General features: G+C 52.9%; 1 protein-coding gene across 7 annotated transcripts in view; it reads right to left on the reverse strand.

Annotated features, from left to right (window-relative positions):
- Positions 1-174: 174 nt before the first annotated feature.
- The window catches only part of ATP9A (ATPase phospholipid transporting 9A (putative)), a 123,502-nt gene continuing 103,828 nt past the window's right edge, over positions 175-19,848 (reverse strand). For 6 of the 7 annotated variants that reach the window (XM_070801895.1, XM_070801897.1, XM_019972589.2 and 3 more), the window contains exons 20-28: positions 19,050-19,139; positions 18,822-18,966; positions 17,819-17,883; positions 15,098-15,253; positions 10,819-10,883; positions 9,349-9,457; positions 8,491-8,548; positions 5,844-6,047; positions 175-4,581 (exon numbers count right to left, since the gene is read on the reverse strand). In XM_070801895.1, the coding sequence (XP_070657996.1) occupies positions 4,445-4,581; positions 5,844-6,047; positions 8,491-8,548; positions 9,349-9,457; positions 10,819-10,883; positions 15,098-15,253; positions 17,819-17,883; positions 18,822-18,966; positions 19,050-19,139 (1,029 nt within the window). In that variant the 3' untranslated portion in view covers positions 175-4,444. The remainder of the gene's footprint in view (positions 4,582-5,843; positions 6,048-8,490; positions 8,549-9,348; positions 9,458-10,818; positions 10,884-15,097; positions 15,254-17,818; positions 17,884-18,821; positions 18,967-19,049; positions 19,140-19,848) is intronic. The other variant, XM_070801896.1, reaches the window with a different exon arrangement.

A 19,848-nucleotide genomic window follows, 5' to 3' on the forward strand; every position in this document is an offset into this window, starting at 1 on the left:
TGGGTTTTTTTTTTTTTTTTTTTGCTGAAATTGAGATAGTTCTTTACCCAGAGAAAAAGCTCTTTACTTTCTATGTACCACAAGACACACACAAAATAGCATTCTCATAAAAAGCTCTCATTCTGACACCAGAATTTCATGTTTCCGCACAAATTAAAATGATCCCCGAAGGCATAAAGTACACAAGCTTTATTGGGCAACAGTAACGGGCCACGCTGGCACACAATGAAAACAGAACCGTTCAGAATCACGCAGGATCACATGTGTGTCATCACGGGATCAAGAATGTAAATCATCTGGGAGTTTCTGCTAAATTCAAGTTCTGTACCAGAGCTCCTCTCTAATCAAAAAACGCTGTCCTGGTGAATATCTGCCGTGAGGGTTACAGATAATCTACTAATGAGGAAGTCAAGGAGCCCTAGAGGAATTCAGTCAGACCCATGACAACAGAGCAATAAATGAGCCACAATTTTTTTTTTTTGCAAATACCATGCCCCCTCCCCAGCTGCCCCCCAACAAATACAATATTCACAGACATTGCCCAGCAACACCGACAGACAGTGCCTCCAGCCACACTGTGATGGAGAAGACCAGACTCCGGGCGCAAGGTGCTGGCTGGAGAAGATCCTGCAAATCCCCGAGCGCCGCCACACTGCCCCCGTGCTACTGGGTTGCACACAAAAGCGTAACATACACACGTTTTCCTAAGAGAGAGTGGACATAATTCATGGGACTATTTCCTAAGAAGTATATATAAACGACAAAAAAAAGTGCTTTACGTTAAAAGAAGGTGAGAGAAATAAAGTCTGTTGCCTTTGCAAAGCTCCTTGCATATTTCTTAATGAAAAAGAAAACCATGACTGACAGGATTCTAACACGGTGAAAACCACGAACGTCTTTCAAACACTTGAGGTGACGTCATGCGCTCACACACACACACACATTCCAAACACGCAAAAAAGGCCAAAGATAAAAATGGCTGATGGGCGTTGGCCTTAAAAAGGATGGAGCAGAAGAACATATAGGTCCCATTTGCAATTTTGGCGGAGGTTTAAAATGCTGCCCCATAAATGCTCAAGGGCGTTCCATCCCCACCCTTGGAAAAACAAAACAAAAGTATGAAAGCAAAAGTCTGGGGAAGGAAAAATAGGCATGATCGTGTCAGTTCCCAGTGAGCACAAAAGCTCAAAATACATTCAAAAGTACTGTCAGCATAGTCTAAATTTTCAGCAGAAACCATACGGGGAAAAGGGTAAGCAGACGCTGGCATTTAACATCACTGCTACAGAAAAGGGTTTCGCTAGGAAAGTCAGTCTGGGATCTGGATACAATGAAGCAGGAGCAATCTCAGCTCTCGGCCTCCCAGCTCCAGGTGGCTGTAAACAGATGGTCCTGCTCCAAAGTGTAGGTGCTGCCTGGCTTGCCCTTCTTCGCTTCGGGGAAACGTCCTTTGCCCCAAGTAGCCCGAGTCAGTGTGGCCAGCTTCACCAAGCACCACTGGGAACGCACATGGGGGCATACAGGCTCTCAAAACGGGCATCAAGGCAGGCTGAGACAGGAAGTCACTCAAGCCAGAGAAGCTCGTCGGGTCATTCCCCTGGAGAAAGAGAGGAGGGAACGGAGGAGGGAAAAGACACACCAAACGGAGTGCTCACCTGCCTACGCAGACCACCATCGCCAAAAAAGACAAGAAAAATCATCATCAATAACAAAAGAAGTATCTAGTATTGTTGCAGGGCAGGAGGAGGTGTCATTTTTTTTTGTTAAACTTTGAAGGAAAGTCTTTAAACAGCACTGTGCCTGTGTGCCGGGGAGGGGGTGGGGGGGGGGTCCTCTGGCTTCCAATCAAACTGGCTGTGGGAGACTTGGGGCCACTGAGTTCCAAGGTGAAGGGACCTCTCCAAGCTGTCAACGGCGCTTCCTAAATTCCTTCCCAGGTGGTGAACAGAATTCTTATGCTTCAGGTTTATGACTCAGGAGCTTCCTGTAAAATGGGGGGTTTTGCTTCTGTCCTTGTCTTCTGCCCACAGAGAGGCTAAGCCGGGAAGCGCCCGTGTGCACTGGCTCTATAGGATTACGTCTGATGTGTGCAGGTCAGGATCCAGTACCCTCAGCTGACTCATGGCTCCCACCCTGCGGGTCTCCAGCATTTGAGAAGTGGGTGTATGTTTTCCTAGACACTCGGCACTCCTGCAGGTGGTGGGAACAGGCTGCCTGCCGGCAGGGCAGCTCTCTGAGGTGGCCACGGTCTCCCATCTCCACTCGCACGTTGGATCCTCAGCTCTTGGTTGCCTCCACCGGGGTGTGGTCGACAGACTGAGCAAGCGGGTTTGTGCACAGCACAAAACAGCATGTGCGACCTCCGGGCACCGCTTCCTCCACTCCCCTCGACCCTTTCTCCCTCTCAGATGCCAGTAAGGAGTTCAGTCAAGTCAACTCAAGCACCTCGATCAAAGTTGGGAAGTAAAAAAAAAATCCAAAGAGACCATCTTCATTCCCCATCTCTGCTGTTAATCTAAACATTTCCTACTGAGGGTTCCAGGAGACCTTCCTGTGGAAGCCATCACCTGTCTGTGAACAAGGTCAAGGTCAGGGTTTGAGAAAGGGGAGAAGGACCTTCAGACTCCTGAGTCGACAGGGCTGACTTCCAGACAGATAGGTGCGAGAACGCTGAGCACACCTTCCTCCCGTCCCACCTCTGAAACCACATAAAATCACCCAGCAAAGACGTCAGACTGGCTCATCCTTTCTCAAAGTTTTGGAGCAAGATCTTCTTCCTAAATAACCATTCATTTAATGCAACATTTATTTCCTGTGGGGCAGACATGGCTGGGACAGAATGGGAAAAATCTCACAAAACTGCAGAATCTTGGAAACAAAAATAGAAGTGATGTCATAGTCAATTTAGCAACGCCTGCAACTTACTGTCATTCTATAAAGTTTTAAGAGGGCAACGGAAACACATCAGTGTATCAGCGGTCCAAACGCAAGGACCTGGTGTCCCCGCAATCCAAGGGCGGGCCTACCCGTGGAGGGGTGGCCGTAACTTACACTTCTGAAGCACAAGAAGAACCAGGCCAAAGAGCTGGAGGGGACACAGTCAGAAAGAATTTATCACAAATCTAAGATCTCAAGCACGATCAGCTCTCGCAGATCCACCAACCTAACCCTTCTGGCACGCACATGTGGCTTCTGGAGGGAGACTTGAAAACCCAAGAAAGCTTTGCCGGGCCACGGCCAGCGCTCGCAAAATCTCTTCTTCCTCTGAAACCAGAAGCCATGGCTTTATAAGAAACAGTCGCGCAAGGGCCCCACCCTGGTTGGGGAGAAGAATCTCTACTCGCGGCTGCCTTTGAGCAAGCTTCCCTTGAAATCCGGAGGCAGTACAAGCAAGCCCTGACTGCAGAGCTGCAGCCCAGGCCTTCCCCCACCCCAGGCTTCTCACTCAAAGCTGCCACCGATGACCCGCAACATGCTAAGACACGTCCCCCTTTGTCGCTGCATCCTCAGCAATCCCTCCTAACTGGAAACAGACTCCTGTGGACGTCAAGACTCCTGTCCCTGACCTTTCCACTTCGGACTCGGAGGGTCTGAGCCACATGTGCGACGTTGTCTAAAGAATTAGCTGAGTCTCTTGTCACGCTGTCGGCACGTCGAGGGGCCGCCCAGTGGCACGTTTCCTGCTGAAAAAGAACAAAGTCCCAGGGTGTCCTCAGATAGCCACGGGCTTTGTAATTGTTACCAGGTCCAAACGAAGCAAGATAACACTTTTGAAATTCTTTACGAGGTGGTAGGTGATGTTAACGTGAACGCCGGGGCTGTAGACGCTGAGCTGGGGGAAGGATAACGTGCCTCTCTCACTCCCTTCTCACAGCTTTTTTGTAATTCCAGGAATCCAGAGCCGTTTCAACAAGCCAGGCTGCCTTCGAGAGGATATTTAGCGTTTCAAAACTTAGATTACCGTCTGCTGAACTTTTTTAACCAAACAGCACCGTCTTTTCCCCCAAACCGACACCAGGAGCTCTATCTTTCTCTGAAACCAGTTATCTTAAGGGCAGAAAAATGTAAAAAGTGCACACATGTTGGGATGGTTTAAAACAACAACAAGAAACCCTCTACAGTTTTCAACTGGACAGAAACTTTTAGCACAGGACAACGAAATTCAAGTCGTAAGGAAGCCTGCATGGCGACGCACGGGCCAACCTCTTGGCTGGGCCACGGGGTTTCAGAGTCACGTTCAGTCCTCCGTGAACCGCCAGGGGCTCAGACAGGCCTGTGGGGGCCCTCGGGCGCCTGCCTCCTGCGTGTGCCAGGCCACGGCTCTGCAGAAGCCCAGAGCCTCGGCGGCGGGCCCGCACAGTCCCCGGGTGGAGGTCAACAGGAAGCGGCTTGGACTCTGCCCGCCAGGCGTGTGCGCAGCCCGGGGTCCCCTCCCGCGTTCGGCCTAGGACGTGAGCTTCGAGTAGCTGGGAGGCGAGAACCGTCGTCGCAGGTACTTGAGGACGTAGAGGGGCAGACAGCTGACCAGGGTGATGACGGACACTTTCCACAGGAAGGACAGCGTGGCGATGAAGTACACGTCTGCGGGCAGACAGAGCACAGCAGTGGGCGGGGGTAGGGGGCGCCCGGCCATCGGCCGGACAGCTGCGCTCCCCTCCTCCCTCTGACCTGCTTCTGCGGCTTCCGGATCTTCCGTGAAATGCTACTTTCAACAACTGGGAAAGGAAAACTACGGCGTGGGGGGTGAGGGGGCGGGGCCTTCCAGGTGCTTTTGGTTTGGAATCTGACAGCTGGAGGTTTTTCTTTCTAAACCTGGCAGAAAGGGACACTCAAACACATGGTTCTGCTTCGGAGCGGCTTTTTGCCTTCATCTCGGCAATAGTCACAGAAGCTGGAGCCAGGTCTGAGGGCGGAACGAGGGGGTGGAGACCCCTGGTCAGGACGAGCATGACCTTGGGGGCAGGGGGGCTGGCGTGAGATCCCCTCCTGGCTGCAGGACAGTCGTCCCTGCGGTTAGGTGGTTTTTGCGAGAGGAGCGACAGCTAGTGAGTACCAGGAGAACTGGGGGCATCTCCCCTGCCTCTTGAGCAGAAGCTGGGGAAATGCAGTGGGCACTGAGTAAGCACCTACTAAGTGCCACCCCGAAGGCCCCCCCATGGGCTGCTTGCCCAGTCCTAGGGCAGGTCCACGTCTAAAGCAATGACTGAAGCTCCTGGGGGCAGGCTTGTCTGGCAAGCCTCTGTGACTCCCCGGAGTCAAGCACTGAAGCGCACATGTAGGTGCTCACAAAACCCGAAGGGAGGCTTTTCAAGCGAGTGTGAAACTGTTCTAAGACTTCACCTTCCATCGGAATGCTGCTTTATCAAAATTTTAAGGAGCAGTTTGCTGATAAACAAGAGGCAGGATGGAAGATGCCTTTGCGATAAGGCAGAGCTTCTCGAGCCAAGAGCAGTGTTAAGTCCTGCCGACTGTCACTTACTCTGCAGCAAGCTTGACTTGCAGCAGCAGCTCCACGGAGCCCAGCACGGTGACCAGCTCCCTGGAGAAAGCCCGACAGGTCCTCACATTAAACAAATCCCCTTCTAAGCCAGCGGGCACGGGGCGTGGTCTAAAGACCACACTCGGCACTGAGATCACGCCCACCGGCCTCAGTTCCAGGAGGCCGACTGTCAACGGTCCCTTGCCCCACGGGATGCCAGTGAGACAAGGAGGGCTGCTGAGTGCAAAGGCCTGCTGGACACAGGGCCCAGGCCACGAGGGGCCGCCTCCCTTCCCAAGTTGAGACCCCTCCACCCGATGGGCAGGCTGTGTGCGTCTGCGTTGGGGGTGGGCGGGGCTCTTACCGATGAACTCATGGAGGAACACCAGGGAGGCGACGTAGCAGGCCAGGCTGAGCAGCTCGGCCACCGTCATCAGCCAGTGCCACGTCTGGATGGTCAGGGCCACCATGAGCAGCTCCGTGAGGATGAGCGACGTGAAGGAGATGGCCACGATGTGCACGAACTCCGATTCGAACAGCAGCAGCGCCCCGTACATGATGGTGCTCCCTGCGGGGGGTCCGTGTGTGAGGGGGTCCGCGTGGGGAGGGGCTCCACGTGCGGCGCAGGTCTGTGTGGGGGGGGTCTGCGTGGGGGTCCCGCGTGGGGCGAGGGTCCACGTGGGGGAGGGGGTCCGTGTGGGGAGGTTCCGCATGGGGAGGGGTTCCGCGTGGGGGAGGGGGTTCACGGGGGGAGGGGGTCTGCCTGGGGGGGTCTGTGTGGGGCGGGGGTCCCGCGTGGGGGAGTCTGTGTGGGGCGCGGGTCCACATGAGGAGGGGGTCCACGTGGGAGGAGGTCCGCGTGGGGAGGTTCCGCATGGGGAGGGGGTCCACATGGGAGGGGGTACGCGTGGGGGGGGGTCCGCGTGGGGGAGGGGGTCCACGTGGGGAGGGGGTCTGCCTGAAGGGTCTGCATGGGGAGGGGGTCCGCATGGGAGGGGCTCATGCCAACCCCGCAGCCCCCCTGCTCGCCCAGCCTGACCCCTCTCCTCTGCATTTAGACATGAAGGGTACCGTCTGGTCAAGGACGGTAATGAGAGGCCTTCACGGAGTTTGAGAGACAGGCAGCAGATCCTAGGTTTCCTATGTTCCTTTGTTTTTCCTTTTAAATTTTTTGGCCATGCTGCGCAGCGTGTGGCATCTTAGTTGCCCAACCAGGGATCACACTCACACCCCTGGAAGCATGAGTTTTAACCGCTGGACAGCCAGGGAAGTCCGTAGTTCTGCTACACTGCTTCTGACTTACATGCAAGTGAGCGTTGATCCCCGGGAGGGAGAGGAAAAGATAGATAGGAAAGACAGGCAAAGAGGCAGAAGAAGGTGCTAACTATCTGGACTGGGTGCAACAAGAGACAGAGGTTTTTGTACTTTATTTGAAATGACAGACGTGGCCAGCCACTAAAGAACAGATACTGTGGGATCCACTGACACCAGGGCTGACGTAGTCATGTTCATAGAGACACAGAGGGGAAGAGTGATTACCAAGGAGCTGCGGGGAGGAGGGAAAGGCGTGTTTGCTGCTGGACAGATCACACAGTTTCTGTTCTCTAAGCTGAGAAGGTTCTGGAGACTGGTTTCACAGCAACGGGAATATACTGAACACTGCTGAACTGGGCACCTCAAAAGAGTTATGACGGTGAATGGTACATTTCGGCTCTTCTACCTCCCCCACCCACCCCAAACATGCACCAAAGAAACAGGCAGCTGAGAGACACTCGAAAAATGCTGCACCCGTGCTGAGAAGAGAAAGCAAAGTGGGGGAGAGTCTAGATAAGCACCTTTTCATCCAGAATTCCAGGAACTGAACAGACAATGTCTCATGTGGATCAAACACACTAGCTATGTGAGGCCACTGCTTAAGAGCAGGGCCAGGAGACTGTGAAGCCCCGAAACTCAGGTGAGTCTATCACAACCGAGCTGGGGGTAGCGGGGGTGCAGGCAAGGGCCACTGCCTGGTACTAGGAGCTTTCACACTGGCTTTGCTTTCTTCAACCAGATACACACACGTCACTTTGCTACACCTATCAAAAAGACCCCTTCAGACTGTTCTAATGACAGGGCAGCCTCTCACCAACAAATGCAATGGTTGCTGAACTTTTTACCTGCACATCACCTCATCAGTAAAAATCACTAAGCATGAATCCCTAACGGACAATATGTATTTGTGAACTATCCATGTGTACCTGTGCAGAAAGACATAGAAAGCAGGCCCACTGTACAAATACATCAGATACATTACAAAACACACCAGTAAAGAGAAATTCTAAACAGAGTGAGAAAAAAGTATATACAAAGAGGGCTTGATATTTCCTTTCCATATTCCGGTAAATCATCTCACAAAGCCTCTAGTCTGAGGGACCCTCTCTGGAGCCTGCGGAAGTAAATACGTTGTTAAAAAACTAAGGCTGGACCTCAGAAAACCTATCAGGACATCCCAGAAAGCAAGCATTTTTTGTTACAGTGACTCCAACACCCCGGCAAGCTTTGATTGGTATTGGTTACGTTTTTCTCTGGGCTCCCCTGGGGGTTCAAGCGTAAAGAATCTGCGTGCAATGCAGGAGACCCAGGTTCGATCTCTGGGTGGGGAAGATCCCCAGGAGAAGGGCATGGCAACTCACTCCAGTGTTCTTGCCTGGAAAATCCCACGGACAGAGGAGCCTGGCAGGCTACAGTCCATGGGGTCACAAAGCGTGGGACACGACTGAGCGACTAGCTCTTTCTCTGATTTTGTCTCAGTTCAGCTGGCAGCACCACCCCACACGTGTGACTCTGGGCCCCACGACCACGTCCTCAGGACTTGCAGAGGGGGCTTCCGGGGGCCCAATGCCACGCTCCTGACTGCTGTCTCAAGATTCTAGCTCTTTCTCTTCATGTTCTACAGACACAGCACAGGAAATTTGACCCTCAGGCCAAGGCCAGAGCACAAGACAGCCGATGGTTTCGCCCATCCTTACCTTGATAGATGCTGATCAAAACCCATATCAAGAATGTCTTGTAAGACAGTGGCCGTCCCTGAACGAGAGAGGAAGAGACAGGGTGGGTCAGCGGGCGGGGCTCAGCCAGGGCGCCAGCTGCCTTCAGACGCCCCTCTGCCAGCCAGACAAGACAATCTGCCTGTTTTCATGGGAACAGTGGCTCACACACATCGAAATGCATTAGAGAAATGACTTTTTTTTTTAAAGAGAAGTGATTTTAGATGAAATAAAGCTGCTCCTTATTAAAAATTCCTTGAGGACAAAAAAATGCAATTACACACACACACAGGTTTTTCTGGACGGTACCTAAGAGCATTTCCAGGGGCACATGGAGCAGCTGCAGAACAGAACTGTCAGGGGCTTGTAAAAAGGTACGAGGGGCTTGTTTTCTATTGACCTATCTGTGTTACGGTTTAACAGTCTTTGTGTGTGCATACGACAGTTTAAGGAAAACGATAAGCCCCCACGCCTTCCTCTCAAAAGAAAGCCATCAGTCCAAGTGTATTCACATCAGACGTGCAGCGTCCGTGTGAAATACGTTAAAAGAAGCAGAAAGGTGAGGTCTTTGAACCATTTGAGTCGCGTCTATACTATACGTTCTGCTGACAGGGTGAGAAAAGGTCTAAGAAACGTATCATAAAAATAAAGACGGGACCACAGCCGTAGAATAGCTTTGTGGGCTAAGTCAGAAAACATTTGCCTGTATAAGGCAGACATGCTGCATTAAATACACGTTAATTTATAATTTAAATAAAGCAGCAGGGAGGGTGGGAAGGAAGCAAGCAGGAAGGGAGGAGGGCGCGGGGCTGGGGAGGAAGCCGGCGGGCGCCGGGGAACCTTGAGCAGGTCTTTGTAGAGCTCGGGGTACAGCATGGCCACTTCCGACTTGACGTCTTTGTCCAGAACCAGAGAAAACACAGGAAACATGGTGTAGATGGTGGAGTACCTGCGAGAAAGAAGGTCCCCTCAGCGGAGAGCCAGCCAGCGGACCCCAGCCAGGTGCCCCCCGCCGCTGGAGACCAGCTCCACCACTCCATTGAACAACCGTGCACGGAGCGCCTGGAGCACGCCGGGCCGGTGCGAAGCCCTGGAGATGCGAGATGCAAAGCAGACAAAATCGCCTGCCTTCAGAGCGCTCCCGTGCTGGGAGTCAACAAACAAACTCCGTAAACCGTGCTGCGCGTTGGAGGTAAGGTGCTGAGGAAGGAAACACGAGGGGGAAGAGGGAACAAGACACGGGGTGAGATGGTGTGACTGCAGAGAAGGTGGGCGGGAGGTGAGACGGTTGAGGAAATGCCCACAAGAGGAAAGGGGGTGGCCGTGTCGGTGTCCAGGGAGGAGCCTCCCAGGCAGACACAGCAGCAAAGGGCAGAGGCCCCGAGGTGGAAGTGTGTCTGTCCTGTGCGAAGAGCAACGAGGCAGCCCACGTGGCCGGAGCCGCACAGGTCGGGGGAAGTGAGCAGATGAAACCCGAGGGAAGGGGGACCAGGTCCCGGGGAGGCACGTGGAGCCTAAAGGCCTGGCTCTGATCTGGCAGGTTCCGCCCTGGTTCCAGGGCCTGACAAAGGGCAGGCCGTTTTCCCCAGTTAGAAGCAGGCAGAACCCCAGTGCCGGCTCTCAGGCTGAACGTCAGAAGACGCACTTTGTAAGACGGCCCTGGGACCAGCCGGCCCCTCTGTGCCTCCCACCTTAGTAACCAGCTGCCCTACCAGCATCTACCTGGGGCGGGTGGAAACCAGACTCCACCTCCCTGGGTAACTCAGAGACCAGCACATCCTCTGAAAAGGGCAAAAGGAACGCCACAAATTCCAGGTCAGGAACAGGGGTGGATGTGACGGCAGCAAGCGTCCAAGGGACAGCGTAGGTCACGGCACAAGCTCTCCCAAGGACATGTGCCCCCGGGAGCCAGGCTCTGGCTGCCTCAGAGACTCACCAGCAGGCGCTCGCTGCAGGCAGCCATGGCAACGAGGGTCCTTCCCAGAGCCCCTCTCTCTGCTTTTCCTAAGACCCCTCAGGGACTTCAAGTTTTGCCTGGCTGCCAATTATCTGATACCCTCAGGCTCTCGCAGGCAAGCACTGTTCAGTCATCAGGTACAGAGGGACCATACACAGACTGGACTCCACCTCTGCAGTCTGGTTACGAGCTCTCAGTGCAAAATTGTATCCACTCAAGAAGGCTCTAAACCAGACTGCCAGACCAGCCTTGACTTGGGGATCCAGGCGTCTTTAACACAACGCGTCTTCCTTCTTCTGTGGTGTTTTAGGGGTGGCTCATTAAAAATTAATACTGTGCCTGGACTTTCTTACCCGATGATGAGGAATCCTTGATAGAGGGGGACAGAGGCGAAGTAAAACACGGAGGAAAACACAGCCTGTGCCAAGGAGAAAAAAGGACGTTACCAAAAACTGTAAGCAAAGCCCCTGTGTGTGTATCAAAAATGGCATCAACACTCATAGAGCGCTTATTTTCTGCCTGCCTGTTGCAGTGCTTTAAGCTATCAGCTCATTTAATTCCTACAGCAACCCTACCAAGGAGGTGCTATTATCATCGCAGCCATTCTACAGATGAGGGAAGTGAGGCACAGGGAGCTTAAGTGACTTGCCCAACACAGCACAGCTCACAAGGGACAGAGCCAGGAGTCACAGCAGAGGGTTTAGCTCCAGCGTCCACTCTTAGCTCCTCTGTAAACATTTAACTTGCACAAAAGCCGGACCTGGGAATACCTTGTATCTGATCTCGGTGAGTCTCCACAACAACCCATGAGATCATGCCCTAATACCGCCTACATCATAGAAGAGGAAAGTGAGCAGATAAATGGCCCTGCAGGATTCAAGCCCTGTGCTGTCCCCAGAACCCACACATCCAATGGCTCAAAACCACCACCTTTCTAGGTGTACAACTGATAAACAAGCTGGCGTGTACATGGAAACAGACACAGAAAAATATCCTCCATCCTAAGGATATGTACCAGTTACCCTGGAGGGTGGGATCACAGAGGCTTCCCTTCTCATATTACACGTTCTACTTTTCTTGGAAATTTTTACAAAGAGCCCATAACCTACTACTTTTGCAATCAGACAAAAGCAATAAAGATATTTACCAACCCCTGCTGTAATGTCTGCCTCCTGATTTGGAAAATATTAGCAATGAAAAATTGGCTGGGGAGATAAAACCAGGCTTGACGCTCTGTTACTTCCTTCTCTGAACATCTACCGACCCCAACAGAAGCAAAGTGACCGCCTAAGCTAATTAGTACAAAACCTACCGGAGGCCAGGGACAGCTGTTGCCTGAAGGATTTTAAAAACTGAACATGGAAGAAAATCACTGTGGACAGTGACTGCAGCCATGAAATTAAAAGACGCTTGCTCCTTGGAAGAAAAGCTATGACCAATCTAGACAGCATATTAAAAAGCACAGACATCACTTTGCCAACAAACGTCTGTCTAATCAAAGCTTTGGTTTTTCCAGTGGTCATGTACAGATGTGAGAATTGGACTATCAAGAAGGCTGAGCACCAAAGAATTGATGCTTTTGAATTGTGGTGCTGAACAAGACTCTTGAGAGACCCTTGGACAGCAAGGAGATCCAACCAGTCCATTCTAAAGGAGACCAGCCCTGAATATTCACTGGAAGGACTGGCGCTGACATTGAAGCCCCAGGACTCTGGCCACCTGATGCAAAGAGATGACTCACTGGAGAAGACCCTGATGCTGGGAAAGACTGAGGGCAGGACCCAGTACTCTGGCCACCTGATGCGAAGAGATGACTCACTGGAGAAGACCCTGATGCCGGGAAAGACTGAGGGCAGGACCCAGTACTCTGGCCACCTGATGCGAAGAGATGACTCACTGGAGAAGACCCTGATGCCGGGAAAGACTGAGGGCAGGAAGAGAAGGGGAGGACAGAGGATGAGATGGCTGGATGTCATCACCGACTCGATGGACATGAGTTTGCGCAAGCTCCAGGAGATAGTGAAGGATAAGGAAGCCTGGCGTGCTACAGTCCATGGGGTTGCAAAGAGTCAGACACAACTGAGTGGCTGAACAACAAATGGAAGAAAACGCTGGGCCAGCCTAGTGGCTAGAAAGAGCGTGGAACCAGAGACCTCTCCCCTCATCACCTGTCATGGGCCTTGGCTTGGTACAGAGCTCAGGACGCAGGTGGCACTGAGGGCCATGGTCACGGGCAGCCTGGCTCTGCCCTGGTTGTGACTTCGGAAATCAAAGATGAAAGCCTCCTTTCAGATGATTTCTCACACAGACTGCTGCCCAGGAAGGAGGGCTAGAAGAAGGTCAAGAATCCTGGTGTTCAGTTTTGCACATCAGTCAGGAACCTCTTTCTCTAAATGGGCCAGACTGAACACGCCGCCTTCGCCCTGGAAACAGCACTGTGGAAAATAAACACACTGTATCTTCATCCATCTCGGAGGCCACTGTCAAGGTGCAATTCTAAGGGGACTCTCTCAGCCAGTTACTTTTGGCACAGTGGACAGGGTTAAGGGGTTTTTTACTGGGGATGAAGGGATGGTTTGTTTGTTTTTCCCTCGATAGCACAAAGAACAATTCCTCACGCTAGAATTGTTTTTCTCTGAATCCATGTTTATGGTAACACACGGGCATTACAGAAGTAAATTCATCCAGGCCAGCTTGTGTGTGTTTGCCCGGGAATGAGCTGATTAATCTCCCAGTGATTAAAACCATGACATTATCCAGTCCAACTGATGAGCTTACATAACATAAGAGCACAGATGTGGTCTGATGAACCACAGCAGCTGTTAGCATTTTGATTGTGTTGATGAAAATGACTTTAAAGCTCCTTCAGTCATAAGTGCGATAGATATTGAAAATAGAACCGCCCCCAGCCCAGCCCGCAGATGCACAGATGAGCCAGTAGAGGGGAGTCCTGAAGGCGGGGTGTCCTACACATACGTTTAAACAGCTTCCCACAAATTAAAACAACGCCGTAACCTAAAATAGTCAAATTCAGAGAGTCAGAAAGTGCACTGGCAGATTCCAGGGGCTGGGAGGAGGAACGGGGAGCTGGTGCTTAATGGGCAGAGTTTCAGTTTAGGAAAGTGAGAGATTCAGGAGACGGATGATGATGAGAATCGCACAGCTGTGTGAACGCTGTACTCAGTGCCGCTGAAGCGCGCGGTTACATGCGGTTTAAACGATGTTTTACGTGGCTTTTACCACAATAAAAAAGTAAAAGGATAAAACCCCACCTTAGCTTTACACATTAGCCTGTTCTGCTTTTATTTGTGATTAAGGACGCCTTCAGCACTTGATGCCTTAATAAAACTCTCTGCTTCTCAAGTAGCCTCTCTGCGGGGCCAGGGCCAAGATCCTTGAACAGAGCGATGCCCCCTTGACAGGTGGAAAGACCGAAGCCCAGAGTGGTAACGTGACTTGCTCAAGGTCTCAGAGACACCTGGGGATACGGGTTCCAAGATGTACCATTCCTAAGTTCTCACCACTTAACTGGGGCTCTTTTTCACCTAAATGCCCGAGGAAGAAAATCAGCCAACAGATGTTCAACACCCAGAATGTTTTCTTTCCCCGATTTGGGCCCCCTCCCTACCACGACTTCACTGCCACGGCCCGACGACAGACTATGAAGGAGCTGGGGGGACAGAAAGCAGGAAGATACCTTATACATTCTAGAATCCTTTGTGAAAAGCAAGATTTTACTCCCTGGGTCTGACCCCTGGGTCAGGAAGATCCCCTGGAGGAAGAAATGGCAACCCAGTACAGTGTTCTACCCTGGAGAATTCCACGGACAGAAGAGCCTGATGGGCTACAGTCCATGGGGTCACAAAGAGTCGGAGACGACTGAGCGATGAACACTTTCAACTCCCCGAGAGGATGGACGACTGCCAGGAGCACGCTGGACTCCCAGCCGGGCTGCGCTGGAGACAGAGCTGAGGTGCCCTGGGCTGCCCCACTCTTACCACCAAGCGCCCCCTTAGGTGGAGGCAACACGCACCCCCCAGAATGGAGGGCAGAGGGGAGACCTGGACTCACAGGGCAGGCACCAGGGGCCCCTGCCGGGGTGGACTAAATCCCTGAGGGATACTGTGCCGATTCCTCGCCCTCACTGAGCCTCAGCCTCCCCATCTGAAGGATGGGCACAGACTACAGTGAAGAAAGCACGTGCCCCCGCGCTCTGAACACTCAGCCCCAGGGCACAGGACGCTCTCAAAAAAGCACACTGTTGTCTACGGCTGCTGTCTGTCGGTCCTCGGTTCCACATGCGGAAGACTCCGAGCTGGAGTGTTCACTTGGCGTTTACCTCTGCGTCCTTCTCTCTGGCAGACTAAGGGGGACAACGCACCCCGATACACGGACCCAAGTCACCTGCACCACCGTCCATCTCGTGCCCCGGCCAGGCCCCACGCTGACGCGCTGCAGAGCAAGCACAGCCTTGGCCCCCACACAGGAGGGCTCCAGGCAGGCGCTCCGAGCTCTTTCGGAGTTGCGGGGGGAGCGGTGCAGAGAGGAGGGCTGGAACTGGCCTGGCGGGGTCAGTTCCAAAGCTGCTTCTCAGGCACTCTCCGCAGCAGCCCCCCACGTGCCCGCGCCCACCTGCATGGCACTGATGCAGAGGCTCCTGTGGATGACGAACTGGCTGAGGGCGGCCGAGCGCTTGTAGCTGTTGCGGCCGTGCACCATGAGGAGGCGGCCGAGGTGCCGGAACTGAGTGATGGAGAAGTCGGCGGCCAGCGAAGCCTGCTTGCCCTCCTGGGACCGGACGTCGGAATCGGGCGCCATCAGGGACACGGGAGGTCAAGGCAAACACATGTTTTTTTTTTAATTGAAAAAGCAAGACCTTGGTAAGGAGATCTTTGAAGAACTTCAATAAAGAAATTCTTTGGTTTCCAGCTATACACAGTTGGTGGTCTGAGTCTAAATCTGATTTTAAAAGAGGAATTTATTTAAATAAAAAACATTCCAAAGCACAGATAGTCATAATTAGGAGGTCAAATGGATCTAGTATTAAGCCTTGGGGGTTAGGCCCAACCCATAATGGGAGTCAGGAGCAAAGAATCATTCCAAGACAGGCAGTGAGCACTCAGCTCCCTTAAGAGTTAACATATGGGGCGGGGGGGCAGCCGATGCTCCCGATGGTACTAAATCGAACATTCCCAAACACAGCTTTGCACATTCACAGAACTAATTTAGAGTGCAGCCATATTATGGGATTCTTTAAAGGCACGTGACAGATGCTATCAATGGGACAGACAGACATCACGGCCTCCTGGTGGTGAACAGGAAGGCACAAACTCCTCTTATGCACCCTTTACACCAAAAACACAGAACCATAAGCAAACCCTCCCGGCCCACAGACGTCATGGGATTGTGCTCCAACTGCCTGAACGCTTCAGAAATCAACGTCCTGAAATACACCGCCTCGCCCACAAAACAGGCGGAGAGACGTGTCCTCCACTAGAGGAGAGTACAGACGCGAAGCACGCAAGTAAACGCAGGCTGTGAGCCTCCACCGCTTCTGGAGATTTCCTTTCTAAACATTTTGGGGACCCTTGGAGAAATGAGACCATGAATATTATATACTATCACTATACATCAATGTTACACTTGTGGCGATGCTATTTTGTGTATGTAGAAAAATGCCCTCTTTCTTAAGAGATCCACCCTGAAGCATTGAGGGGTAACATATCTGCAACTTACTTTCAGCTGATTGAGAGAGAGAGGGAAGGAGAAGGAGCATGTGACAAACGCGAATAACTGGTAAATCAAAGCAAAGAGTAAACAGGTGCTCATTTGACTTTTCTGACGGAGTTACATTTTTCAAAATAGAAAGTTCGAGGAAATATACAAAATGATGGATCTACATGTACTGATGCATAAAGAAATCTAAGCTACAGCAGATTTAGGCAAGTTTCATTTTAAACAGAGTACAATGTTTTAAATGTTAAATTGCACATGAGAATAACACATATGTGCGTGAGGGGTACATATATAGCTTCTTGTTGTTTGGTCGCTAAGTTGTGTCTGACTCTGTGATTCCGTGGACTGTGGCCCACCTGGCTCCTCTGTCCATGGGATTTCCCAGGCAAGAACACTGGAGTGGGTTGCCATTTCCTCCTCCAGAGGCTCTTCCTGACCCAGGGATCGAACCTGCATCTCCTGCTTGGCAGGCAGATTCTTTACCACTGAGCCACCTGGGAATCCCATGTATATATGTGTGTGTACATGTAAATTATATACATCCCCATTACAAGTAGTATACACATAGACAAAAATTCTAGGAGAAAAATCACTTACTAGTTTGATGCAGCTGTCTAAAAGAAAAACTGTTCTTTACCCACTTCTACATTGTTGTGGTTTTTTTTACTGTGAGCACTTGTCACTTTTATTCTCCAGAAAACAAAGGAAGCAGACTGTAACTTTTAACAGAAGAGAAAATGTTCCCGTACTATACGGCATCGTGTAAAGAATTCCATCTGTTAACCTCAACTGTGCTTTTTACAACCTGCATTAAAGGAATCACACAGATTTCAGACCTAGCGTCTTCTTCAAGGATCATTTAGCTCTGCAACTTCAAGCAGCTGTTAACTGGATGAGAACCAGAAAACCAGGGAAAAAGGTGGAAAGGAAAAAAAAACATTTTTGGAAAATCCAGATGCATGAATGTATGGGACAAAATGCAGAGAGAGCATCTCTGGCCCTCATTCAAGGCCTCCGCACTCTCACTCCACACACAGAGCTAACAAATGTGGGTTCAACCTTCTGGCCTATGGTCATCTCAAGCCACAAAGGACAGGGCAGGGCAAACGATCAGTGGAAGGCACACAACTGACAGGGAAGGAAAAAGAAAAACGACTGTAACACACAACCTTTAAAAATTCGCAGCTGCCACAGCATTTTAGGGAGGAGCAAACCATGCCCGTTCTTCCATAACCCCTGAGAGAGGACCCCCAGTGCGAAACTAAGGCTTTTACTGACAACACTACCAGGGAAGCATTTGCTGCTCCCTAAGAATGTAGCAAGACACTAACAAAGATTAGGTCCGGGCAAGCAAAGACAGCATTTGTCTGTAAGATACCGGGACACGGATCTCTGACTTCCAGGTAGTAACACTAGGTAATTACCAGACCTGGTTCCTTATGCTCTGTAATTCTAACAGAGAATTTCCAGAAGCACCGAAGCTGCATCTCGGAGGGAAAGAGAAACCCCAGCCGCTGGAGCAGAGCGGCTCCCCTCTGACATCCTCACGACCACCACCTAATGCCCTAACGCTGACCCCGGGGCAGAAATCAGCGCACTCGCCCCACCCGTGCTCACCTTTCCCTCCACGCCCACGCCGCAGTCTGACTCCTGGATCATGCTGACGTCATTGCCGCCATCGCCTGCGGGGCGCACAGACCAGACAGGAAGGTCAGCAAGGAGGGAGAGGCGAGAAACACGACCGCGCCTTTCACGGTCACTTTACAGACTCGTCCACTGCTGCCTCCCGTCGCAGGCTAAGTTTCTGTCCTGTTCTGTCCACTCAGTCTCTCCAACAGCCTGCGGCATCAGCTTCTTTTACCGGCAGAGGAGCTGAGTCAGAGGGACCGGGCGACCGGCCGAGGGGCCTGGCTGGCTGACTGAGCAAGGGGGCTATGTCCACGCCGCGTGGGGGTCTACAGCCCCTCGGGGCCTGCCTCCAAGGGGTGGGGGTCCCATCAGCAGCAGCGATGACAGATGCTACCCGGCTTACTGCGACTGAAGCACGTGCCTCGTGAAGGCTACCGCCCTTCTGAATCCGCCTAGGCACCTCTTGAGGGAGCCGCGGGTCCTCTCTCATTCTACCAATGAGCAGACGGGCCCCCGATGGGCAAACTAAGACCCCCGTGGATCCCCAGCTAGGGAAAACCTGCAGACTGGACCCAGACCCCTCTCCGTAGCGTGGTCTTCTTCACCTCCGGGGCTTTGCTGTGCTGGGGTCAATAGTGAACAAGGCACCAACCGAGGAGGAAGGCCCGGAACGCCCTCAGCGTCCTTCTGGACGCTTTCTCAGAGCAAAGTACTCGAAAATAATGACAGAAACAGGGTCAGAGGGGGGAAGGGGTATCAATGCCATGGCCTGGGTCAAGGGGCCTGGGAACCTGAAGCGCGTGGCAGTGGGGGCCCGCCCCCGCAGGCCAGGCGCAGCCGCGGGCCGTCCCCCAAAGGTCACCAGGCGTCCCCTGGAGGGGCACGCGCAGCCGTGGGGCCCACCCCCCGAAGGTCACCAGGCGTCCCCTGGAGGGGCACGCGCAGCCTCGGGCCGTCCCCCGCAGGTGAGCGGGCGCGGCCGCGGGCCTACCTACTGCGCAGGTCAGCCTCCCGGTGCGCTCCTGGAGCAGACGCACGATGCGCGCCTTCTGCGTGGGCGCGCAGCGGCAGCAGACCACGGCCGGGCACTGGCAGGCCAGCTCCATGAACTCGTACTCGTAGTACTTGAGGCACACCTGGAGGCAGCGGGGGAGAGGGGCTGGTCGGCCACGGCCCCCCCTCCGCCCCCACGGCAGCTCCCGGCGGGCCCCGCGCCCACCTCCAGGGAGTCTCCGGAGATGACCAGCGCGCAGTCGTGCTTCCTGCGGAAGGCGTTCAGCTCCAGGTGCGCCTCGCCGCGGTTGGTCACCTGGAAGGGAAGACAGTGAAGGAGGCCTTGCGCTCTGAGCCGCTGGGAACAAGTGGCGACTTCCTGGGGCCCCCGGCCTGGAACCCCACCCTCCCCTGCCACCGACCCCCGAGCCAGAGCAGACCGTTTGCTGTGACTGTGGGCATCAGGGGGGTCTGCACACCAACCGTCCCCTCGCCCTTCCCCCAGGAAGGCTGGGACCACATAATCAAGGGAAGAGCAAAAGGCCCGTGTCCTTTCATTCTGCGCCGGGCACTGCTCTAAGTACTCTTCCTGCACTTTCACCCCCTCTTTCTCACAAGGGCTCTTCCAGGCTCTACTGTATGCGCAAGGAAACGGACGCAGGCCGGATGTGTTAGCCTGGCTAGAGGAGCACAGCCTGTCCATTTCAGAGCAGGCCTCAGAACCAGGCACCTAGCCGGGCGGCTGGCTTTTCCACAAAGAATCAGCTGTGAAGTATGATGCGCTCTGTGGGCCACACAGTCTGCCACAACTACCCCACTCCGCCCCTACACTGCCAAAGCAGCACAGACAATCCGGAACAGATGGGCAGATCTTGCATTTAAATAAAACTTTATTTAAAAAAAATAGGTGACCAGCACACAGCCATAGTCCACCAGAATCCTAGAGCATGCCGTGTGTTCTCATTATGTCCAACAGTTACGTTCTGTGAAGTCGCTGTGAACACTCAGTGATGACTGAACCACCG

This window comes from Bos indicus, chromosome 13 (genome assembly GCF_029378745.1).
Source record: "Bos indicus isolate NIAB-ARS_2022 breed Sahiwal x Tharparkar chromosome 13, NIAB-ARS_B.indTharparkar_mat_pri_1.0, whole genome shotgun sequence".
Classification (NCBI taxonomy): domain Eukaryota; kingdom Metazoa; phylum Chordata; class Mammalia; order Artiodactyla; family Bovidae; genus Bos; species Bos indicus.